General features: G+C 36.2%; 1 protein-coding gene across 1 annotated transcript in view; it reads right to left on the reverse strand.

Moving 5' to 3' along the window:
- Dhc36C (Dynein heavy chain at 36C) overlaps positions 1–27,695 on the reverse strand; it is a 1,350,914-nt gene that overhangs the window by 1,005,081 nt on the left and 318,138 nt on the right. Inside the window, 1 exon segment of the mRNA XM_090395101.1 lies at positions 24,155–24,331. Coding sequence (XP_090251227.1) covers positions 24,155–24,331 — 177 coding nt within the window.

Raw genomic sequence — 27,695 nt, forward strand, 5'->3', positions numbered from 1 at the left:
ACATAGAAATATGTAATATCTTTTCGAAGTTTCATATTTTTTGTACATAATTTCGTTTTGTTTTTGTTATTAATAATTTTATTTTAACAAATATATATATGCATGTATTATCAAAGCTTTAAATATAATAATATTACACATACTTCATTTAATATTTTTTAACTGAGCGGAATATAACTTTGTACCTCACATTAAAATTGGATTCGTTTTACACCGATTCAGTTTACACCCGTTTTTTCAGGAGCAGAAGTGAGCCGTAAACCGAGGGATGCCTGCATATATCTTAACCAAATAGAAGGTTTGAGTCTGGTAATATCAATAGCAATGTTTCAAAATGCTCCATATAGAAATCGGCAAGACGGGGTGAGCGAACGAAAGTACCTTCTGTTGGTTTATATAAGGTGCTCTTTCACAAACAAGTAACCAGTATGAATAGTAAAAACATGATTTGCCTTTATCTGACAATCGTTCCTATCCAAAGGTTACAATGCCAAAAAAATCTACAAATTATCTATCCCTTCCATGCCCTCAGTTATCTCTGAACATGAAGACTACAGTAATGCCATTACTATTCCATATATCTGGGAAACAGAAAAAACAGCCAGAACTTTGAAGAAATATAATCTCTGCACTGCTTTCAAACCTCATTTAAAGCTGGATTTCCTTCTCTGCTCTCCTATGGATCTGCTTCCTTGCAAATTATCATATTATGGTCAGACTGGGAGATCTGCACAAAAATGCACATGATACAAAATCAACAGGTATAGAGAATAAAAATTATACTGAATATATTATTATTATCCTCCTGCATATATCTTAACCAAATATAATAATATATATATTATTAACCCCATGGAGTTAAAGACTCATCTAGGAGGTCCCGTTTGTCATACACAACTCATACCTTGCCTTAAACACATTCAAATTATCTGCAGATATCATACTCTCAGTCAATGTATTCCAATCATTGACAACTGTCCATGCAAAAAACCTACTTCTCACTCCCTTGCTCACATCCTCCTTATACAGCTTCCAGGGATGGCCTCTTGTTCTTCCCTGATCTCCCACCATTTTATGAAAAACTCTTCAACATTAATTCTATAGTAACTCCTTACCAACTTGTAAGTCTCTATCATATCATCCCCCTCTTTCTCCTATCTACTAGACTCCATAAATTGCACCTTATCAACCTTTCTTCATATTCAATATTCCAGAGATCAGAAAATACCTTAGTCAATTGCCTCTTGGAAACTGACTAAGGTATTTTCTTTCCAAATCTCTGGAATGAGATTTTGGAAAGTTTCCAAAATCTCATTTGGAAACCAGATGACCAAATCTGTGCAGAGTACTCCATATGTGGCCTAATCAAGGCCTTATACGATGGAACCAGGATCTCCTTACCTCTACAAGTCAGTGTTCTCCACATCATTTCCAGAATTTGTTGTGTTATCCTCACAAATTTGGCGAGGTGTATTTTAAATTTTAGATTCTTATCCAAGATCTCTTATTTCCTCCACCTCTAACAATATATCCCTACCAAAAATAAATTCTACATCCCATCTTTGTTTCCCAAATTTTTAAACCTTACATTTTGCCGGCTTGGTTGGCCGAGTGGTTAGCGTAACCGCTCTTCAGCCAAAAGGCTGCAGGTTCAACTCCTGCCATGGGGTATGGATGTTTGTAATTGTCTGTGAAAATACTAGTGGTGGTGGGTGGCAGATGGCATTGGTGTAGTTGTAGTTAGTGGAGAGAGAGAGCTGTAGAGTAGGTACCCTCCCTCGACGAGTCTTTGGACTCCCTGGAGGTGTTATGTAATAATAATATTTTGCAACACTGAACTGACATCCCCACTCCCATGCCCAGTCTATTCGAGTCTTTTTGTAATGCCAGAGTATCTGCGCTACTCCTCATAGTTCGTTCGCAACTTCTTTGCACTATCATCTGAAAACAACTGTATATCCACATCCAAATCTTCTTCAATATCATTACCATACAGGTTAAACAGCAATAGCCCAAAAACAGATCCCTGAGAAACACTACTAGTGATTTTCCTCTTCTGGGATATTGCCCCCCCCCCCCATACACAACTTGCTGATACCTATTAGATAGTCAATCTCCAATCCAATGCACTAGTCTAATATGCTTTAGTTTGACTAGTGCTGCTCTAGTCCCCACTGCTCTAGTTTGACTATCTACTTATCACGTGGTAATCTATCAAAAGCCTTCGCAAAATCTAAGTATACTACTGTGAATCCATCTCCTTTGTCCATTGAAGCCATCACCTTATTGTAATAAGTAAGTAACAAATCCATGATTTGTTATTGAACATGAACATTAAAGATAATACCACTGTAATCAACCTAATTCTAGATTCTGGTTCTCACCAGCCTACCCATTACTATAGCAACTGACACATAGATAGGCCTATAATTTGATGCTTGAGTTCTGTCACTTCCACATATATATATATATATATATATATATATATATATATATATATATATACTAGGGGGACTCTTCCCCCCCCCCCCAGTTCTAGACAGGTAGGCCGGTTCTACTTGAATTCTGATGACTCGAATTTTGAAGACTCGAAAGGGTTCCCCCCCCCCCCAGAGTTCTGGACTGGTAGGCCAGTTCGCCTTGAATTCTGATGACTCAAATTTTGAAACTCAAAAGGGGAGGTTCCGTCCTCCTGGTGCCTACAGCGTACCCCCCCCCCAACCAAGTTCCAGACTGGTAGGCCAGTTCTCCTTGAATTCTGATGACTCAAAAGGGGGTTCAGCCCCCCCCCCCTGGTTCTCCCACCCCAACCCGAGCTCCAGACTGGTAGCCTGGTTCTCCTTGAATTCTGATGACTCAAATTTTGAAGATTCAACACTCAGGGGCTATTACAACGTTAAAACGTTACAAAAAAAGGATTATAATTTTATATGAGTTATTTTATAGGTGTATATATATATATAAATAAATGGAACGCACTATAAGAATTTATCATAAAGCTAAGATGGATCTCCTCAGCAAAAGAATTTATCATAAAGCTAAGATGGATCTCCTCAGCAAAAGAATTTCAGACACAAAACGTTGTTTAGCTTTATTGCTCAGCACTAAAAGATCTTCATCTTTCATCAAAAACACCACAGATTTTGTTTCTTATATAAAAGATATTCCCAACAATGAAAATGACATTCTAACAAGTTTTGACATTATATCTTTATTTACTAACGTTCCTACAGACGAGGTACTTACATTACTAAAGCACAAATTATCCAAAAAAATGTCTGCTTTATTAAAACATTGCATTCATTCTGGTTACTTCAGATATCAGGACTTCGTTTACCAACAAAAACAAGGCCTGGCAATGGGCAATCCTTTGTCCCCAGTTCTAGTAACATCTTCCTTGAAGATTTTGAAACAAAAGCCATATCTTCCTTCTCATTTAAACCAAAAGTTTGGGATGACCAGGGATCAAGAGGAAACAGATTTACTGCAAAGGGTTCTAAAATGAAGAGGCAGAAAGGGAAATGGCCCCAGTCCAGCATGGAGAGATCACATCGAGTGAATGGTATCAGCGGAACTAGCTGTAGAGCCAGAAATGAGTTGTTGTGTTTGTATACCAATGCTAGAAGTATAAGAAACAAGGCAGATGAAATGGTTGCACTAATTGCGTCTGTGCACCCAGAGATTGTTGGAATAAGTGAGACATGGTTAGATGAGGACGATATCCTGACAGGAATAGAGATGGAAAGGTATGATGTGTTTCGTGAGGATAGAAGGGATAAAAAGGGAGAGGGAGTGCTATTGATGATAGAGAAAGAGTTATGTCCATACAAGGTAGAGATGCAAGAGGGAAATAGGGCCAGTGGTTTTGAGGCAGTATGGTGTGAGATAGAGGTGAATAGAATCAAATACTTGGTGGGATGTTGTTATAAACCTGGTAATGTGGATGGTGGTGATAGCGAAATGTATAGACATATTAAGCCAAGCAAATAAGAAAAAGGTGATCATTATGGGTGATTTTAATTATGGCAATATAGACTGGAATGATGAGATAGCAACTGGAAGTAAAGAAAATGAGTTTCTTGAGTTTTTGAGGGATAACTACCTCAGACAGTATGTAACAGATGGCACACGAGGATTAAGGGTCTTGGATTTGTCATCTCATCGGAGGATGTAATTATAAATGAGGTGTCAAATCATACACCAATTGATGAAAGTGACCATGAGGTGATTACCTGGGTGGTTGCCAGCAGTACAAGGACCCCTGTGAAAAAATGGTATATGTGAAACTACAAGGGAGGGAGGGTGATTATGAAGAGTTCAGGAGACAGCTTGCAGATGTAGCATGGAATGAGGAATTAGATGGAAAACAGATCAATGCAGCTTGCGGGATTTTCAAAAACTATTTAGTAGATGCAACGTCTAAATGTATACCACGGGTGAGAAGGTTAAATAAGGTAGGTGTGAGATGGATGAATAAACAGATTAAGCATGCAATACAGAAAAAAAGGGCATTGTGGAGGCAGCATAAGAGAAGTGGAAGTAACCAATTTCATGAGGTCTACAAAGACCAGGCAAGGAGAGTGACTTAGTTGGTGAGAGAAGCTAAAGATAGGTATGAACAGCAGTTAGCTAATGAAGCCAAAAAGAATTCTGGGGAGTTCTTTCGATATGTAGCCAGCAAAAAAAAGAATGATTATGGAAGGATGACATTGATTGGAGGAAATGGTATAAAGAAAGCTGTTGCAGAATGTGTGGTGGAGATACTTAATGAGCAGTTCATAAAGATCTTTCAATCTTGTGAATGTGACTTAATGGAGAGATTGAGAGCAGTTGATGATGGGGAGGAGAGACTGACTGTAAGTGAGCAAGAGGTGTTTGGGGAGTTGATATATTATCAAGTCCCACAGCCTTATTTACTAGATGTAAATAAGGCTGTGGGACTTGATAATATATCACCGCGTATTCTGAAGAGTGTGCTCGAGAGTTAACACCTGCCTTGACATATTTTTTTAATACAAGTCTTGAACTTGGTCAAGTTCCTAAAAAGTGGAAGGAGGGCAAGATTGTGCCACTTCATAAAGGAGGTGATCGAACTCAAGCATCAAACTATAGGCCTATCTCTGTGTCAGGTGTTGTGGATAAGTTGTTGGAGAAGCTTCTGAGAACTAGGATCCAGAATTGGGTTGACAACAATGGTATAATCTATGATGGACAGCATGGATTTGCTAAAGGGAGGTCATGTTTAGTAATCTACTTACTTATCACAATAAAGTGACTGCTTCCTTGGACAGAGGAGAAGGATACACAGTAATATACTTGGATTTCGCAAAAGGTTTTGATAGAGTACCTCATGATAAGTTGACAGTCAAACTAGAGGAGATGGGGTTGGATATTAGATTAGTGCATTGGATTGGAGACTGTCTATCTGATAGGTATCAACAAGTTGTGTATGGGGGTGCAATATCCAGGAAAAGAAAAGTCACTAGTGGAGTGCCTCAGGCATCTGATTTAGGGCCATTACGATTTAACTTGTATATTAATGATATTGGCAAAGATTTGGATGGAGATATTCAATTGTTTGCAGATGATGCAAAGTTGGGATGAACCATAAAGAGTAGTGAAGATGTTGTGGCCTTGCAAGAAGACTTGAATAAATTGCGTGATTGGGCAAGCAAATGGGGATGCGAGTTCAATGTTGCAAAATGTAAGGTTTTAAAATTTGGAAAACAAAGATGGGATGCAGAATTTATGCTTGGTGAGAATATATTGTTGGAAGTAGAGGAAATAAGAGATCTGGGGGTGATAGTGGATAAGGATCTAAAATTTAGGGGACACATCGCCAAAATTGTGAAGACAACACAAAGACTTCTGGGAATGATGCGGAGGATACTGACGTGTAGAAGTAGGGAGATTCTTGTTCCATTGTATAAGGCTTTGATTAGGCCACACATGGACTATTGTGCCCAGATTTGGTCACCAGGTTTTCAGAAGGATGAAGAGATGTTGGAAAGGGTCCAAAGGCGACTGACTAAGGTAGTTTCTGACCTCTGGAATGTCGAGTATGAGGAAAGATTGAAAAGATGTAATTTGCAGAGTCTAGTGGAGAGAAGGAAGAGGGGAGATATGATAGAGACCTACAAGTTGGTAAGGGGTTGTTATAGGATCAATGGTGGAGAAGTTCTACAGAGAATAGTGGGAGATCAGGGGAGAACCAGAGGTCATCCCTGGAGACTGTATAAAGAGGGTGTGAGTAAGGGAGTGAGAGGCAGGTTTTTTTTTGTGCAGAATTGTGAGTGATTGGAATGCCTTGCCTGAGAGTGTGGTGTCTGCAAGGAGTTTGAATGTGTTTAAGACACGGTATGATGAGATGTGTGTGAGATAAAAGGACCTCCTAGATGAGTCTTTGACTCCATGAGGTCTTGTTTAATAATAATAATAATAAGCCGAAACTACTTGTATTATTCTCATTAAAATCTTTATAAGTTATCTCGGTTTTTTAAGTCATTAAATCTATGTTTAAAAATATATATATATATATATACCTGTTGGTTTTTTATCATTCCCTAATAGTATTCAGAGATAGCTCATCACTTGTTACATTACACTTGACACATCACAAATGTTAATGTTGCTATATTAGAACAAAAGTTGTCATTTTTATATATATATATATATATATATATATATATATATATATATATATATATATATATATATATATGTGGCGATTAGTTTTTACTCGGTTGTTATACATTTCAAAAAATAGATTTAATGACTCCAAGACCGAGATAACATATAAAGATTTTAATGATAAATACTACTAGTTTCGGCATATAGCAGCCTTCTTCAGGTATTTATAAAGGAAAGGAATACTAATAAACATTGAATTATTTAAATAAACAAACTGGAAATTACAGGTACAAATTGCCTCACATAATCGATACATAAAAACGTTGTATTTTTCAAGTTGTTCCAACTATATATATATATATATATATATATATATATACTAACTTAAACTTTCCCAGCATACAGAGACTGAATTTTTTTAAGTTCAGGTGACTATAGCTAGTGGAATGACACCACCAAAAAATATGCTTAAAAAAATAGATAGAAAAATTACCAGTTTTGTCATTATTACAATGGACTTTCCTCAGGAAAGTCTGTAATGTATATAAGAGAATATAATGTATATAAATGTATATCAGAAACATAAATATATATAAAATGGCAGACTTAAAAATAATAAAAGATTAGCATATATCAACAAATAACAGCATTATATAAAATTCTGGTTATTCAAAACAGTTGGATGCTTTTCACATGGTAGCCGCAATAGTAGCAGTAGTATAAGATTTCAGATATATTCCAGAGAACTTGGTGTCATTCTGTTAGGACATCACTGGCTGAGAATAGCATTGCAGCCTCACAACTCTGGCAGTCTACATGTCTACTATATTCCTGCTCAATAGTCTTTTTCTGTTTATCAATAGTACAAGGTGCAGCAGTCAAACCACAGGCAATAAACTGGAAGGTATTTCAGAGGACTATGTTTAAGATTAATGAGACATTAAGGACAGTATTGAAATGTAAGGAGAGAAAAATGTTTTTATTTTGTACTCTTTAAGAATTTTGGTCAGCATTGCTGAAACAGAGCCAGTAATGGGAAGGAAAATAAAATCTTTCACTTTCTCACAGTCATATATGTGTTGACTTTGTTGTCTAGCAAGAAGTCAAGAAAAACATGGAACATTTCTCTGAACCATTTTGGAAGAAATTTTCATGTCATTTCACATCTTTATATATTCAAAACTTAGATATTATCTCAGAACAGGAAGTTCAAACTCATTGCTTTATTAATGATAAGACTGAATTAACTAAAGAACTTCAATTTTTGAAAAACACTTTCTTATAAAATGTGACAAAAGAGTGAAAATGAGTAGCCAAAAGTAGACCCTGCAACTTTCAGTGTACATGATGCAATTTTCTTGGAAGTATCTTGACATCTTATTATTATTAACAGTAATTAAAAGTTAAACATAAAAGATGCAGAATTTATGCTTGGTAAGAATATATTGTTGGAAGTAGAGGAAATAAGAGATCTGGGAGTGATAGTGGATAAAGATCTAAAATTTAGGGGTCACATCGCCAAAATTGTGAAGACAACACAAAGACTTCTGGGAATGATGAGGAGGACACTGACATGTAGAAGTAGGGAGATTCTTGTTCCATTGTATAAGGCTTTGATTAGGCCACACATGGACTATTGTGCCCAGATTTGGTCACCTGGTTTTCAGAAGGATGAGGAGATGTTGGAAAGGGTCCAAAGGCGACTGACTAAGGTAGTTTCTGACCTCTGGAATGTCGAGTATGAGGAAAGATTGAAAAGATGTAATTTGCAGAGACTAGTGGAGAGAAGGAAGAGGGGAGATATGATAGAGACCTACAAGTTGGTAAGGGGTTGCTATAGGATCAATGGTGGAGAAGTTCTACAGCGAATAGTGGGAGATCAGGGGAGAACCAGAGGTCATCCCTGGAAACTGTATAAAGAGGGTGTGAGTAGGGGAGTGAGAGGCAGGTTTTTTTCGTGCAGAGTTGTGAATGATTGGAATGCCTTGCCTGAGAGTGTGGTGTCTGCAAGGAGTTTGAATGTGTTTAAGACCCGGTATGATGAGATGTGTGTGAGATAAAAGGACCTCCTAGATGAGTCTTTGACTCCATGAGGTCTTGTTTAATAATAATAATAATTAATAATAATAATAATAAACCTCCATGTAGTTAACAGACCCATTGCAGGTTTCATTTGCAGCAATATCTGTCAAAGTGAACCTTGAAATGATTCACTCCTAGCATCCACAGCACACTCCAGCAACATGTTCCACACATCCACCACCACAATTTTTTTAAAAGAAATCTACTACTCCTGTCACCACACCCTTACACAAGGATGCTTTCTCTCTTTGTCTTTCCCACTCATTCCTTGCTCTCTGCTCTATATATAATCATTTTTGTGTTAATCCTGTGAAATTATTATTATTATTTGACTCCTTCAAGGAGTCCAAGAACTCATCGAGGGAGGGCACCTGCTCTACAACTCTGTCTCCACTACTAGATACACCAACTGACTGCAACTACACCAACGCCATCTACCGCCGACAACCACCACTGGTATTTCCACAGATGCTCACAAACATCCATGCCCATGGCAGGATTCAAACCCACAGCCTTTGGTTGGAGAGCGGATATGCTAACTACTCTGCCAGCCAGGGCGGATAGCTCTTTAATGTAGAGCATGGATTTGTTACTTACTAGAAATCCCTTCAACAACTTATTCTATTCCTAATTAATCTTTTCAATACATTAAACACACTGTAGATACATAAACTAGTTCATAACTGAAACATATTCAACATGACACTTTTGTGCAGCTGCACTGTCATATATTCTTTCCCATCCTTTAGAACCCCTCCCTGTTGTAAGACACTCAACTCCACAGTCAACCCTTTTTGATAGACTCCTGAAAAATATGTGATGATATATCATTGAACCAATGTGTAGACTACACTACACTTCGTATATCTTTAGTTCTTTTACTTCTAGTTCTTGTACCATTTGCCTCTCTTTTGAATACTGCATAGCATCATTCACACAATTATTATTATTATTAACACCAATCTATATATTAAAATCTATATGTCAACTAAAGTTCACAGAAATATACAAAAAAGCAACAAAGCCTACACACACACGCAAATGAGGCGACAAACAGACAACAATCCATGGATAAATGATGATATACTAAATAGTATTACTGTAAAAGAAAATCTGGAAAAAACTTAAAAAGTCACCCCACTAACACACATTTACAAATATTATACAAAAACAGAAGAAATTATTATTATTATTATTATTATTATCACCCCAAGATCTCATGAAGTCAAAGACTCATCTGGGAGATCCATTTATCTCATACACACACACACAGCTCATTTAAGCATGTTTTAAACACATTCAAACTCTTTGCAGACACCACATTGTCAGGCAGGGCATTCCAATCATTCACAAGTCTGCACGAAAAAAACCTGCCTCTCACTCGCCTACTCACACCCTCTTTATACAGTTTCCAGGGATGACCTATGGTTCTCTCCTGATCTCCCACTATTCTCTGTAAAACTTCTCCAGCACTGATCTTATAACAACGTCTTACCAATTTGTAGGTCATATCTCCCCTCTTCCTGGTGTCCACCAGACCCTGCAAATTACATCTTCTCAATCTTTCCTCATACTCGACATTCCAGAGGTCAGAAACTACCTTAGTCAGTCTCCCGTGGACCGTTTCCAACATCTCTTCATCCTTCTAAAAAACCCAGTGGCCAAATCTGGGCACAATAGCCTAATCAAAGCCTTATACAACAGAACAAGTACACATCAGTGTCCTCTGCATCATGCCCAGAAGCCTTTGTGTTGTCTTCACAATTTTGGTGATGTGTCCTCTAAATTTTAGATCCTTATCTACTATAACCCCCCCACCCAGATCTCTTATTTCCTCTACCTCCAACAATATATTCTCATCAAGCATAAATTCTGCATCCCATCTTTGTTTTCCAAATTTTAAAACCTTACATTTTGCAACATTGAACTCACATCCCCCATTTCTGTGCCCAATCACTCAATTTATTCAAGTCTTCTTGTAAGACCACTACATCTTCACTACACTTCATGGTTCATCCCAACTTTGCATCATCTGCAAACAACTGAATATCTCCATCCAAATCTTTACCTATATCGTTAATATACAAGTTAAACAGCAATGGACCTAAAACAGACCCCCCTGAGGCACTCCACTAGTGACTTTCCTTTTTTTGGATATCGCTTCCCCATACACAACTTGTCGATACCTATCAGATAGCCAGTCTCTAATCCAATGAACCAATCTAATATCCAACCCCTCTGCTCTAGTTTGACTATCAGCCTATCATGAGGTATTCTATCAAAAGCCTTTGTGATATCCAGGTATATTACTGTGCATCATTTTCCTCTATCCAAAGAAACATTCACTTTATTGTAATAAGTAAGTAGATTACTAAAACATGACCTCCCTTTAGCAAATCCATGCTGTCCATCTAAGATAATACCATTGTTGTCAACTCAATTCTGGATCCTAGTTCATACAAGCTTCTCTAACAACTTAACCACAACACCTGACACACACAGATAGGCCTATAGTTTGATGCTTGAGTTCGATCACCTCCTTTATGAAGTGGCACAATCTTGCCCTCCTTCCACTCTTTAGGAACTTCACCGAGTGCAAGACTCATATTAAAAAAATAGGTCAAGGCAGATGTCAACTCTCTGGCACATTCTTTCAGGATACGTGGTGATATATTATGAAATCCCACAGCTTTATTAACATCTAGTTTACTCAACTCCCCATACACCTCTTACTCACCTACAGTCAGTCTCTCATCCCCATCGTCAACTGCTCTCAATCTCTCCATGAAGTCACATTCACAAGATTGAAAGATCTTTATGAACTGCTCCATTAAGTATCTCCACAACACATTCTGCAACGGCTGTCTTTATACCATTTTCTCCAATCAATGTCATCCTTCCATAATTATTCTTTCTTTTGCTGGCTACATATCAAAAGAACTCCTTAGGATTATTTTTGGCTTCATTAGCCAAATGCTGTTCATACTTCTCTTTAGCTCCCTCATCAACCAAGTCACTCTCCTTGCTTGGTCTTTGTAGACCTCATGGAATTGGTTATTTCCATTTCTCTTATACTGCCTCCACAATGCCCTTTTTCTCTGTATCGTATGCTTAATCTCTTTATTCATCCATCTCACACCCACTTTATTTAACCTTCTCACCATTGGAATACATTTAGACACTGCATCTACTAAACAGTTTCTGAAAATCCCCCAAGCTGCATTGATCTCTCTTTTCCAGCTAACTCCTCATTCCACACTACACCTGCAAGCTATCTCCTGAGCTCTTCATAATCACTCCCCCCCCCCTTGTAGTTCCCCATATACCCTTTTCTCACAGAAGCCTTCGCACTGCTGGCAACCACCCAGGTAATCACCTCATGGCCACTCTCACCAATTGTTGGATGATTTGACACCTCATTTACAATTACATCCTCTGATGAGATGACCAAATCCAACACCCTCAATCCTCGTGTGCTTACTGTTACATACTGTCTGAGGTAGTTATCCCTCAAAAACTCAAGAAACTCATTTTCTTTACTTCTGGTTGCTATCTCATCATTCCAGTCTATATTGCCATAATTAAAATCACTCATAATGATCACTGTTTTCTTCCTCTTGCACACCCACATTACCTGGTCTATAACAACATCCCACCAAGTATTTGATTCCATTCACCTCTATCTCACACCATACTGCCTCAAAACCACTGGCACTATTTCCCTCTTGCATCAACTCCTTCTCTATCATCAATAGCACTCCCCCCCCTCCCTTTTTACCCCCTCTCTCCTCACGAAACACATCATACCCTTCCATCTCTATTCCTGCCAGGATGTCATCCTCTTCCAACCATGTCTCACTTATTCCGACAATATTTGGGTGAACAGATGCAATTGGTGCAACCATTTCATCTGCCTGCTCACCTCCTCTTGGAGCATCCACGTTTCTCATGCTGTGTACCCCTATCCACCCTGAGCCTCCCCATTTCCCTGTTCCTCTTGCACACCCATTCTGTCATTTTCTATACTCATACCACTCACTTCCCCATTCATAACCACCTCTTCAATCTCTCCTGTGTTACTCTCCTGCTCTTCAACATCACTTCCCAATTGATCTGATTCATTCTCTCTATTCAAATCAACTAACAACAAAAATTTGTAGGACAAAAAAAGACACTACTATTTCCGGAAATTCATGGAATATAATGACAACATGAAGCAAACATGGGCTACACTTAACAAATTAGTAGCTCAAAAAATGAAAACTTCAGCACAAGATTTTATTGCAAAAAGCTTCAGTCAGGATATAAACCAAGAAGAACTAGCAGATTCATTCAACCATGCCTTCATAAGCAATATCACACAACTCAAAAAAGACAATCTACCAATGATCAACAAAAAACTACTGACACAAAGTCAACAACAAACGATGTATTTTCCACCTGTAACAAAACAGGAACTGAAAGAAGCTAAAAACCAAAGACCACTCCAGGGTCTTATTTTGTCTAATCCTCACAGACCTTTTAACATACTTTGAACAAATAAATCTAATACTTTTGAGACTTGTGAACATAATATTCGACACTGGTATTATTCCACAACAAATAAAAATGCAATAACTACATCAATTTACAAACATGCTAAAAGAAATCAGAACTACAGACCAATAGCTACCCTACCAATCATTTCAAAAATTCTAAAAAAATAACATGCACCAGACTACAGAACTATTTACAGAAGTACAACATCATCTCATAAAACCAGTACAGCTTTCAAAAAACAAAAAGCACAATCACTTTATTAGAAGACATAGACGACGCCAAAAACAAAGCTCTCGATAAAAACAAGTATGCTGTCCTTATACTACTTGACTTAACCAAAGCATCTGATACACTTGAACATGACATACTACTCACCAAACTGTACTCAATACGTATAAGAGGAACACTGCATACCTGGCTCAGGAACTATCTCTCAAACAGAACACAAGTAACAAAAATAGGTACATAGCTGGGGTATACAAATAAAACACAGTGTCCCTCAAGGTGCCATATTATCACTCTATCACTCTATTCAACATATACATTAATGATGTTCATAACCTGGCCATAAGAAATCAAATATTTCAGTATGCAGATGACACCACACTATTAGCAATCCACACAGACATCAAGACGGCTCTCTCCAAAGCACAAGACCGAAATGAAATCAGAACATACTTCTACCAAAACACAACTGGAATCAACAGCACCAAAACACAGATGTTAATAATACACAATTCAAGAATCATGCACTCTGCACCACTATCCATACACTGTCACACACATACCGCTGCATTAACAACAAAAAAACTGCCAATGTCCGGGAATCAAACCTGTAACACATGCAAAATACCTTGGTCTTTACATAGATTGCCACCTTAAATGGATAAAACATATAGAATACCTATATATCAAACTCTGCATCATCGCAGCAAAACTCTTCTAAGTAAAAGACATTATTCCATCTAACATAAAAAAAGCCTATATAAGCCTACATGGTATCCTATATGTGAATCCCTACTCAGATACGGTATAACAGTCTATGCAAGCACATCAACAGCCACCTAACAAAATTAGAAATATTACATAGGAAAATTGTGTCAACAGTGATTTGGACAACTTATACACAGCCAATATCTGACAGCACATGGCGATACAGAGAATTCTGAACACTAAAAATCTGAAACACTAATAATATTACTAAGGAATTACTTCAACATCACCAATCGAAACAACAGAGACACATATCGTATAACATGACCCACAACAACTCTCCACATCCCTACACCCTTCAACAACTCATATGGTTTTTTTTGTGAGATCACATCAGATATGCACGCTACTCAACAACCTACCAAGAAATTTAAAACACATAGACAACTATAGAACATTAAAACACAAACTGTGGAAAATATACCAACAAAGTTAATATACCATTGACACTGATATACACATCACAAATCACCAGTATCCAATGCCTACATCCAATCCATAAACAGTAACAACAACATAAATAGTGAAGGCTAATCCCACTCCCTTCATAAAAGCTAACCCAAGATTTGAAGTAGGTGGGATTAATGCTGGTTAACTGAATGTACAATTACAGTGAGCAGATGTAGTTGTACCAGAATCAGATGACATGCTAACCCATTCAAGGAGTAGTTAACTGAGGGCCTGGTTATTTTTTAAGGAGATATAATTGAAATATCACTGCGCTAGGGTGACCTCCCACTATATACTTCAGAGAATATACTTTATCTTCTGTAGTGGTCACTTTATGCTATCACCATCTTCTAGTGCCACCCTTCTATAATTCTTCTTTTTGTTATGAATGTCATGACAGAAGAATTTCCTCGAGTTTATTGCCCTAATTGGCTAATCTCCTTTTATAATGTATTTTTTAATTTCTTTACCATGCTTATCACTTTTTTTGATACTGCATTTATACTCTTCATAACTATACCCATTATCTACTATAATACATCTCCTCCATAATAACTTCTTTGCCTACAATAATTCCTGCCAAATTTCACTTTTTGTTCATTTTGATCATACATTATTTATTTGCTTCAGCCCTTAATTCATCATTCTCTGGCATTAATATTATTAATATCAATATTAATAATATTAAGAATTGACTAGTTAATTGTTTAGTTGGTTCAAATTTTAGTTTGTCTTATAATTTAAGTCAGCGCCTTAAGGCAACTATCGTCAGCAAAAAAAAAAAAAAACAGCACCAATTACTTATTCAGAACTACACTTGAATAATCACCAAATTCAGAACTAAAACCTTGTCATGCTATCATCACATGCTGTCTAAGATAGTAATTCCTCAAATACTCTACAAAGTGTTCTGATTCACCATCTCCTCCTACCAATCCATATTCTTGTAATTAAAATTCTTATTATTTTAAATTCAGTCACACCCATGAAAGGGTGTTAATCTACAGTGCATTAGTATAAAATCATGTGTACTAATCTGAATAATCTTGATTAGTACTCACTGCAGATACTAGTAATAATCACAATAGATAATCTGGAAGTTCTTGTCCAGAGATCAAATACAGAACTTTAAAGCCATTTCATCACTCCAAATAAGCAGGGTGTTGGACTCATACTGAACACTGAAATTCATCTCTCACACACAGAAACATTCACAAAACATTCATGTCCACAGTTGGAATCAAACCCACAGTCTGTTTCAGTCCATATATGACAATCACTAAAAATGGTTAAACATCAGGATCAATTAATCCAATTGAAAAATCAATTATTTAAACTTATATTATATTAAAATATATATAAACTTCTACCATTATTTATTTATTGTTGGTGGAGTGGTGTGAGGAGAAGAGAGTGGAGTTAGTGAATGTGTGGAGTACATTTGAAGGAAAGATGGAAACGTATAAAAGTGACAGGTTGCATTGGAATAGATTTGTTGTCAGTCAGTTAAAGAGACTATTGCTGCAAGGAGGAACTAGTAATGTGAGCAAGAGAGCAGAAGAAGAAGAAGAAGTAAGAGGTGAAGCAAGAGATCAGGAGAGAAGAAATGGTGAGATTGAAGTTATTGTAAATGAGAATAGCAGTACTGTGATTGATAATGACAGAACAACAATGCAAGATGGACAGGGAAATGGGGAGAAGGATAGGGTGGATAGGAAGACACAGTAGAAGAGAGTAGGTGTTGGAAGTAGTAGTGAATGTATGTATGGGGATGGTCAGTATACAAATGGGATAGCCTAGAATGCACAGTGGCAGTGGCAGGACTGGTTATATACCTAAAAGTCAACTGTGGTGTTTATTTACAACTACTAAAGCATCAGAGCATCAAAAATAAGGGAGAAATAATAGTTTCACTGCTTGAGTTTACTTGCCCAAAAATTGTTGGAATAAGCGAAATGTGGTTGGATAAGGATGATATTCTGACAGGAATAGAAATGGAAGGGTATGATGTTTTCTGTGAGGATAGATAGGACAAAAAAAAGGGGGGCTGTTGATGAGAGAAGGTGTGTTATGTCCACACAAACTGGAGAAGAGAGATGTAAAGAGTGGCAATGGTTTTGATTCAGTATGGTGTAAGATGGAGGTTGACAAGAAGAAATACTTAGTTGGATGCTGCTATAGGCCAGAGAATGTGGAGAGTGGTGATGAAGAAATGTATAAGCAAATTGGGTTAGTGACCATGGTATGAGTGATTATTATTTTATTATTATTTATAATTTTTATGTTTATTTAAAAACTCCAGCGAGTCCAAAGACTCATCGAGGGAGGGCACTTACTCTACAACCCTCCGTCTCTGCCACTCAACAAACCACAACTGCCTTCATCATCTACACCATAGGTAGCCAACAGCAGGCCAGTGGGCCACATGTGGCCGTAACATGATTTTGTATGGCCCGCAGCAGGATAAAAACTATATTAAATTATATGTATTATCAATTTAGATATTAGTTTCAACTGCAGATTTTCTGATTGATATACTAGTTATATTCATTATTTTCAATGACGGAAACAATTTATATTCTCAATATGGAATCATCAAAATTGCTTTAAAAAATTACTCGATTTATAAAATCTACTGCTTCTCTGTGCGAATTGTAGTAGTAGGAGGGATAGATTTCTATGTGCCCCAGAGTAACGCATCGTTGAAAGTCACTTGCTCTGCTCTGGTTACAGTGATCAGTTTCAGAGACTCAGTTTCACAGTTAACAGTGTTATTGTTGCAGTTTGTGTCCCCTGGTCAGTTACTTCAGCCTTTGTGTACTATGAGTAAGAAACATAAGATCTGTGAAGAAAACAGGTCATTTCAGGAGAAATGGGAAAATGAATTTCTGTTTATAAACAATAATGACAACAAACCACAGTGCCTTATGTGTTTGCAAATATTGCCTATGCACAAGGAATATAACCTCAAACACCACTACATACAGCACCATGCAAAATACCAAGAATATGTTGGACAAGTACGTACTAAAATTGTACGTAATTTGTAGAGAAAGGTTAGTGCTCAGAAATCGATTTTTACTAAACCACATCAATAGAAAAAAGCTCACTCTTGGCATCGTTTGTTGTAACCACAGAGATAGCAAAAGCAAAAAAAAAATCATTATCTGATGGTGAATTTGAAAAACACTGTTCTGTGAAAATGGCACATGCATTTGGGGAAGATAAAATTGCCAGTGAGTTTGAAAGCGTCCCACTATCAAAACAAACTGTAACAAAAAGAGTCGAGGAAATAGGTTCTCACATATTAAATAAATTAAAAAGTGTTATTACAGATTCAGCTTACTTCTCATTGGCTCTGGATGAATCAACTCACATAACAGATACAGCTCAACTTCTAATTTTCATTTGAACTGTTTCCAAAGACTTTGTTATTAATGAAGAGCTACTAGCATTAGAGTCATTGCATAACACAGCCAAATGTCAAGACATTTATGATGCAGTTATGAAGGTTGTAAATGGCACTTTTGACATCACGAATCTCACAGCTATTGTGACAGATGGGCCAAATCAATGCATGGTACTCAAACAGGCTTAGTTGGCTTACTAAGGAAGGCTGGAATCAATTGCCCTGTATTGCACTGCATTATACATCAGGAGGCTTTGTGTGGTAAAATTCAGGAGATAGAGGATGTTATGAAAACTGTAATGAAGTGTGTGAATCTAATTAAGGTTGGAAATTGGGCATTGATACACTGCAAGTTTCTTTCTTTTCTAACAGAAATGGAGGCAGAATATGACGATTTAGTGTTATACACAGAAGTATTATTATTATTATTCATTATTATTATTATTACGGGTATCTCCATGGAGTCAGTAGACTCATCGTGGGATACCCAAACTATCAAAACAATATCTATTATATCACTTCTTCAATTCATTTACAGACGAACAACTCACAACTGAGTCAGACAATGCATTCCACTCATTCCCCACCCTCCAGGCAAAAAACCTCGTTCTCAAACCCTTGTTAACTACACTTTTCCTTAATTTCCAGGGATGACCTCTTGCAGTGGCGCACTCAGGATTTAATCTTGGACGGGGCTGAGCGCTCAGGCTTTAACCTTTGGGGGAGGGGGGACCAGTTGAATAGACAATTTGCGAATACACACTACGCATCGCATACGACCTATGACTGAGCATCAGCAGTGATTGCTAATTCATAAGTAGTATAGAAATAGAAGACACGACATAAATAAAAAAAAATGAATTTTAATTAGGAAAAGATTTTTGGAAAATTTTCTAGTGTTTTTTCCTTTACTTTGGGGGGGTGCACGTGCCCCTTGGTCTCCCCCCCCTTTGGGTGCGCTACTGACCTCTTATTCTTCCATCACTATCACACAGCTGAAACATTTCTCCTGCATCAATCTTATAAAAACTTTTAGTAATTTAAATGTTTATATCACATCCCCTCTTCTCTGCCTATCAACCAACCTCTGCAATCCACAAGCTCTCAATCTATCAATGTAGGGAGCATTTTTACATCACTCACCAACTTAGTCACTCTCCTCTGAACCCTTTAAACAACCTTCTCATCTCCAAGGAATCCTGGTGACCAGACATGAGCACAGTAATCCAAATGTGGAAGTATCAACACTTTATAAAGGGGAATAATAACTTCTTTATCTCTGGATGTTAGTGTGTTCCTCAATAACCATGTGCAATCTTGGACACCTTAGCGCAATGTATCCTCTGAACTTCATCTCCCTATTCACCAACACCCCTAAGTCCCTAGTCTCATCAATCTCTTGGAGTACCGTTCCATCAATGTAGTACACAGCTGGTAATCTTTTAATCTCAAAATGCATAACTTTACACTTTTCCACATTGAACTGACTTCCATTACCTTTTGCCCATTTTGCCAGCTTATTTAAATCGTCCTGCAAACTCTCAACATCAGCTTGATTTTTTATTGTGCTACCCAACTTTGCATCAATAGCAAACAACTGAATATCTCCCTTTAAGCCATTTTCTATATCATTTATATACAAATTAAACAACAATGGCCCAAGCACACAGCCCTGAGGCCCACTGCTGCTCACCTGCCTCATCCTGGACTCTGCTCCTCCATACACCGCCTTCTGGTATCGCTCCCTGAGTCATTCTTCTATCCATATCATCAGTTTACTATCCATCCCCCATCCTTCATAATCTGATTTAGCTTTTCTTATTTTGCTGGTAGCCTTCCTAGCTTGAGCCTTGTACTGCTTATGGGTGTACTGATCACCTTTCTACTTGTAAATTCTCCATGACATTTTCTTTTTTTGCAGATCAAGCTTGATACTACTACTACTCATCCATCTAACGCCTACCTTGTTTATCTTCTTTGACCATGGGGACACAATCTGATATTGCCTTCCTCAGATACCCACTGATTATTTTATTCCATGCACTGCTAACATCTTTCCCGCTGCAATATGTTCTGCCATGGGATGGCTGCAAGCTCACTCCAAAGTTTGTTATAATTGCCTAACCTGTAGTTCTGTATGTACCAAGAAATCCACACATTTTGCAACTGCCCAAGTCAATACCACATGATAGCTCTCACCAATTGGAGGTAACGAAGACACCTTACTTATGCATATATCCTCTGAACCAATGACCAGGTCAAACACTCTCACACCACGTGTCCCTTCAGGTATGTGCTGTTTCAAGTAATTATCTCGTAGAAGATGTATGAATTCCATTTCCTTCTTGTTCGCGTGATATTTCCTCCTTCCAATTAATATCACCATAATTAAAATCTCCCATAATAATCACTAATCCTGCACTCATTGCACTAATTTGCTGATGCATGAATTCAATATCACCCCCTGTAACCCCCCCCCCCCGGCCTATAGCAGCAACCAACTGTATATTTGGTTGCTTTGGTCACTATTTTACACCAGACCACCTCAAATTGAACTATCATTCACATGTTTATCATCTTGATATACTACTTTCTTTGGCTGCAACTCATCAGCTATCATCAACAAGTATGTTGGATAAGCAGAGGGAACTGTTTGAAATGGTTTTTTGCTTTGAGAAAGGAAATAAAACAGTTTTTAGAGGAACACGAGAAGACAAACAAAGAACTAACACAAAATTATGTGATCCTCATTTTAGCAGCTTACTCACCTTTTTAACAGACATCACACACCACATGAATGAACTCAACATAAAGTTACAGGGACGTAACCAAACAATCTCAGATTTAATTGGACACCTAGATGGGGTTCATAAGTCGACTGAAGATTTTTAAATTCGCCCTAGTCAGAGGAAACTCGGTACATTTCCCTTCCTGCAGGGAGTTGATGGAGGAGAGCCATGACAGTGACTTAAGGTTTTCTGTGCCAATGTTAGACCAACGTTTGGAATCAATTCAGTAAGTGATTTTCTAACTTCAGTGACATGTGGCCACAACTGGTCACATGTCACTGGTCACATTATTTAACAACCCAATGAAATGTGACATTTCAGAGCAGCATGATATTCAATTAGAGTCATGTGACCTTCAAAAGTGACCCCTTTTTCCAGTCAAGGATGGAGATAGGCATTGACTTTTGGAAACTGGTACCAAGGGGAAAATATCCTTCATTGAGTGATTTCAGCTTGAGAATTGCATCTATGTTTGGAAGCACATACATGTGAATGCACTTTCTCAACTATGAGGGCGGTTAAATCATCATAAAGAAGCCAAATGACTGATGACTACCTTCATGATTTGTTACAAATATCACCATTATCATTGAAAATTGACTTTGATGAACTTGCTGCTACACATGAACGCCCACAGTGTTCTCATTAAGTTGTGTTATATGTAAAAAAAACAGAAATATGTAATTAAATTTAATTTAACAACTTATATTTAAATCCATCAAGTATTTTATATTGTTCTCCCAGTAGTAAAATGATTTAACAAATATAATAATTCAATACATATAACTATTGCCTTGAAAAAATGAAGAGTTCATTTTTATTTAAGTTCTGTCTAAAAGTGTGCAGCCCGTGACGCTACCACTCATCATATATTGGCTTTGTATAGAATGAAGTTGGCCATGCCTGATCTACACCACGCCATTTACCGCCGACCACCATTAGTATTTTTTTCACAGACGATCACAAACATCCATGGGCATGGATGTTTGTGATCCAGCCTGTTGACTGGAGAGTGGATAGGCTAAACACTTGGCCAACCAGGACGGCATTATTATGGGGGATTTTAATTATGGTAGTATAGACTGAAATGAAGAGATAGCATATGAGAATAAGGAAAATTAATTTCTTGAGTTCTTGAGAGACAGCTATATCAGGCAGTATGGAAAGGAGGGCATGTGATGTTTCAGAGTTTTAGATCTGTTAATTTCATCAGATGATGTGATTGTGAGTAGGATTTTACACTTCTATCTAGATCAGTGTTTCTCAAACTTCAGATATTCGCATACCCCTTCTTAAATTTTCATTATTACCAAGTATCCCCTTATCAAAATAATGATAATAAATAAGTAAATAAACAAATAAAGTATATTTCATTGTAAATGTCTATTTTATTTGAATTTATATGTTCATGTAAACAAAAAATATGATTTATTTTTAATAGACCAAAATTTGGAATAGGTTCCTTTTCATTTCCCATCCATGAAAATCCACATTTGAAGTAATTCATATCATACTTACAAAGATTTTTCATCTTTCTGGTTGGTTCTCTAGAGATGTCAAACATCACACTCTTATCAATTTTATTTGATCCGGATACAATATCAAAGTTTTCTTGTTACTTACAGCTATCTGAATTTGCTATGTTGCTCTCTTTTGTGTGTTTTATAAATCCAATCTTCAACCAATGATTCATACTTAAGAATTTGAAAGATAAAAAAATTACCATATTTACTGGAATATAACTCATACTTTTTTCACAAAATTAAAGCTAAAAAATCGTGGTGTGAAATATATGCAGCAATTTTCGGAAACTAAAGTTTTCAGAAAAAAACTGAAAATGGTGCAACTTACCAAGAAGCTCCTATTCGCTATCGCTACTTTTAGCATCAAGAACAGTTTCCTTGTATGCATCATCAAAGTCATCTAACCAAATAGCTTAATCTTCTTTCCCATTATTTCAAGCAAAAATTACCAATAATTTGCAAGACTTAAGATACATAATGAACAATCCTTCACAAATGACTAATGAGAAGTAAAAGCAGAGCGCGAAACAGACAGCAATGGTAGGCCAGTAGAGAAAGAGCAGCTATGAAGAAGTGCATATGATTGCAAGTGCAAAGACAACAGTTGAGTTGAAATGCTAATTCTCTTCAACCGAATTCCATAATATCTGAAACACATTCACTATATATTTCTTAGTTTTAAAACATTCATGACAGGATGGTGTCAAGTAAAACCATATGTTGCATCAGCAACATATGGTTTTGCTTGAGTCTACAGTAGTTTCTGTTGGAGGGGAGATGTAATTCATTAGTTAGTGCTGTTGTTATCCCAGTTGTCTCTAAATGCACTATTTGTTGATAAATATATTACACAGACTGCAAATGTCTCCGTAACTTATTCAGTGATACAATAAAACTTTGTTTTTCTTGCATCTTCAGTATGGTGACGCTGCTGGGGATGGCATGTTGTTTACTGCAGGAAGTGAATTACTATCGCCAGGACGTGAACATCATGGCAATAATACTCGCAATTTGAGTAGGAGATACATTTGCAAAGAAGATGATAGTCACATTTGGAATCACATAAATTTACAAACAAGCATTTTCTGCCATGAGTTTTAGAAAAAATAAATTTTCTTCTCGACTCACTGATGAATATTTGCATGCTTTGATTCGAATTTGCACCTCAAGTTATAAAGTGGATCTAGATAATTTGGCTAAGGGAAAGAAAACAATCACAAAAGGCACATTAATCAGGGAGACACACATATTGTGATGCATAAACTATCTTACTTCGTTTTTAGGTGATAATAATTTGTCATTGAGTTTCATTTTCCATGCTTGTTTCATATCCCATACTTTAAATATTTTTGTGTTTTTCAAAATTAATATCATAAAAATTGATAACTTAAGTATTTTTTTTTTCACTAACTATTTTCTCTTAATTAAATGCTTGCAGCCAAATTATTAAAAATAAAAGTTGAATGTGGCCCACGAGTCTGAAAAAGGTTGCCAACCCCTGCTCTAAACCAATGAATAGCAGCCTATGATAACCCTTCTTTCAGGCTTTTCCACGTGTTATTGACAGTATACAGACATGCAATCAACTCTACAGGCATACGCTGTGAAACAACAAGCAGATACAGCATATAACATTCTGTAACAAGAGGGCATCTCAATATTATTTGAACATATATATTACAAATAGTATTAAAAAAAAATGAAAGCAAAAAATGAAAATAAATAAAATATCAATATACCTTAACTGGATTTTTATAGACATATGATACAAGATGCGGGCAGAAATATTCAAATAAATCAATTAAAAGCTCTTTATGGTTATCAAGTACAGCAGGCAAAGTATTTAGCCAGGAAGTTAAAAAAGGTTTCCAGCCAAGTGCAGAAGGTTCCATGTATATCATTCCACAGCGAGAAACCTAACAGTGAAAAAAAGACTATTAAAAAATTTATTTGATAGCTACACATTAGTATATTAAAATAAAACAAACTTTTTTTAATATATATTGATGACTATTTATGGGATCAGTTTTTAGGAATAAGAGATGGTTTGCTGGAGAGAGGGTGATTAATATCAAGAGAAGTGAAGTCATGAAACAGATAATGTCCTTAAAAAGTTTTAAAATTCAAAGAAATTTATGGAAAATGCAAGGAAATGGAATGAAAGTAGTATAATAATAGAAATAATGACCAGATAAATGTATTCTCAACATTAAAGTATACTTTGAATGGCACAATTTAATGTTAATTTCCATTCTGCTACATTCTTATAGCAGAATGGAAATTATCATTGAAGTCCATATATAAACTTCAAGAATAAGTTCAAGAAATAACTTCAAGAATGAGTTAACAATCAAGCTGGAGAAATTAAGCTAAACATATGAAGTAGGATTTTGGAAGCATGGCTTAATAAAGATTTACTGATGAAGTACCTTATGGTCAAGAGATACTTGACATGTAAAAGAAGAGAGAGAAGAGTGTAATTCTTATTAGCAAGATTGATGATGCATTGAATTCCTATTCAGGAAAGGAATTTGAGAGAGTACAATCAGAACCGGCATAGGGTCTTTGCCACCCGCATGCAATTTCTGTCTAAGCACCCCTCTAATGATTCGGGCGTGTGTGGTTCTTTTACAATAATAAAAATTTAAATTATTTTAAATTTCTTAAATAAATTTTGACAGAACAGCCACAAGTTGGTTTGCTAAATGTAATGAACAGGGGGTGTTGACTAGGCAGGATAATTGTTAAAAACCTGAATATTCAAAAAATTCTCAAAAGTTAAAGCAAATTTTGATGAAGCCACTTCACTTTAATCGTTGAATATTTCATGACCCGAATTGCTAAAAAAAATTTAAATGAATTTTAATTAAAGTTAAAATTTATTTGAACTAAAGATTAAAAAATTCTTGCATTTTACCAGTTACTAAATTCTTAGTAATTAAAAATTTTTTAATAATTTTTATAAGTGGAACGATCTTTTAGGAAAATAAAAGAAACTCAAGATAGATGAGAAAATAATAAAATAATTCAGAAATAATTAGAACATTTAATATAAGTATTCAAAAAATAACATCTTTACAGAATAACAGAAAATAAATTAAATTACATAAATATACTTGAAATGTTTTTTATTAAATTTTAGGTTTTTTGATTTCATATTCACAAAATTAGAAATAATTCTAATTCCGCACATATATCATTTTCAATAGCTATTAACGCCAAACTAACAAGCCTTTTTTTGTGACATACTTGTTCTTAAGTAGGTTTTAATCAATTTCAACTTGGAAAAGGAAAGTTCACCGCTCGCTACACTAACAGATAGGGTTAATAGTATTCTTAAAGCAATTGAAAAGTTAGGGAAAGATAAATTATTGGATACAATAAAATTAAGATTATCGAAAGGGTTTTGAATATTTAAATTATCCTTCCGAAAAGAACATGACTCATCATATAGTTCTATTGCATTTACGTCTTTATTGTCGGCATCCTTCAAGAGAATCTCTAAATCATCACAAATTATTCATAAATCTTCGTTATTAATTTGTAGTAAATCTACAGAAGAAATTGAAATTATCATATCTTTTAGTAGTTCAAACTAAAACGAACACATTCTATCAACGAACACATTGCAATGTCTAGAAGTGTATAAAACACATTCACTCTAAATTTATCTTCTGGCGATTGTGGCGTTTCGTCATGCTGCTCGTAGTAAAATTGTCATGTCTTCTTTCGTCGTCAAACTTCCGTACCAGTTTTAAATTCTTGTTCTTGATCCATCTTCACTCAGTTCTTTTGCCATTTTTAGAACTTCTTTAAAATTTGTATCTGATTAATACTCTTGTAAGACTATTTTTAAGTTTTCCATAGATTCTAAAGCAAGTGTAGTGTTCATATTTTTGTCTTGAAGCATTTTACTCACAGGGTTTATTCTGTTAAGTAAATCATGCAAAGTTATAAGAGACCAAATAAATTTGTACTCCTTTATTTTAGCACATAATGTTTGTGCTTCATGCTGAGTTTCTTTATTAAAATTTTCATTATTTAAAATTTCAAAAAGTGCATCGTAAATTTCTCGTAACTGATATTGTAGAGGGCAGATTGCATTAATTTTACTTTCCCATCGCGTATCTGATGGCTGTTTCAATGTTAATTTTTTACAAACTTTAAAAGGATTGCACAACTTTTGTAAGAGAATGAAAAGAAATTGTATATTTCTTGAATAATTGCAAAGAAACTAATTGTATCAGCATTCACTTTGGCTGTGTTGTGTCGGAAATACCTGACCCACTATCCGTAGGCCATTTGTTTCCAACCTAACATAGAGAGAATAGAAACTTAAGGAAAGGACATGCTTATACTTCCAAGAACAGGGCTGAGGGAGTACTGTACATATCATGATCCAAAGATATATCAACTCGACTAAAGTTATTATTGTAAAATAAGCTAAGGAAATCTGTGTTTTAGAACCAAAATTACTGTTGTAAAATAAGATAAGGAAAACTGTGTTTTGGAACCATAATTATTGTTGTAAGATAAGCTAATAAAATCTGTGTTTTAGAACCATGTTAAACAGTTCAGAGTAAAAGTAACCAATCGGCTATAGTTTTTCTGTTGCTGCATTCCCATCCATGCCTGGATAGCTGAGGAAGCTTGTCACCGGTGACCAGCAACAATCTCCCAGCTGCTGTTTTTACCGAGTCAAACAAAGCTACCTGTGGAATGAAGTCAGATTTTCAATAAGGAGCCATTGGTGAACCACGGCAATGTAAAGTCAGCGAAGGACAACCTTCGAAGAAAGAATAAGTAAGTCACAGTAGCCATAGAAGCAAGTGGCTAGTGAATACGGAAGTCTTGCCATATCCGAAGCGAGAGCGTGGAGGGAAGTCACAGAAACCCCATTAGTTTAAAGACAAGATGGTAATGTGCATCAACCTTTTTATCTATCATATATAAATGTAAACGTAAAGAAGAAAAGGGGCAAGGAATTGAAGAACTCCATGCATTTACTTGCTCATAGTGCCTTAGTGACTGTGTTGGACTAATTGTCTGCGTCAAGCAGACTCATGCCATTCTAGTTTGTGCCGAGAAGGGAACATAACTCTTGAACTGTTTGTCAGGAAGAAGCTAATAGCTGTAATATTGAATGTTAGCATGACTTATATTTAAAGTGTGGGGCATAGAAACTTTGCAGTGTTGAACTTTGTTTTCCATGTTAGAGTTTAAATTAATGGGAATTTGATATGCCATGTACCTTATCTAAAATTGTACATAGGAAATGAG

The sequence above is a fragment of the Typopeltis vanoorti genome, chromosome 7 (assembly GCF_054136105.1).
Source record: "Typopeltis vanoorti isolate ZY-2024b chromosome 7, IOZ_Tvanoo_1.0, whole genome shotgun sequence".
In the NCBI taxonomy this organism is placed as follows: Eukaryota; Metazoa; Arthropoda; class Arachnida; order Uropygi; family Thelyphonidae; genus Typopeltis; species Typopeltis vanoorti.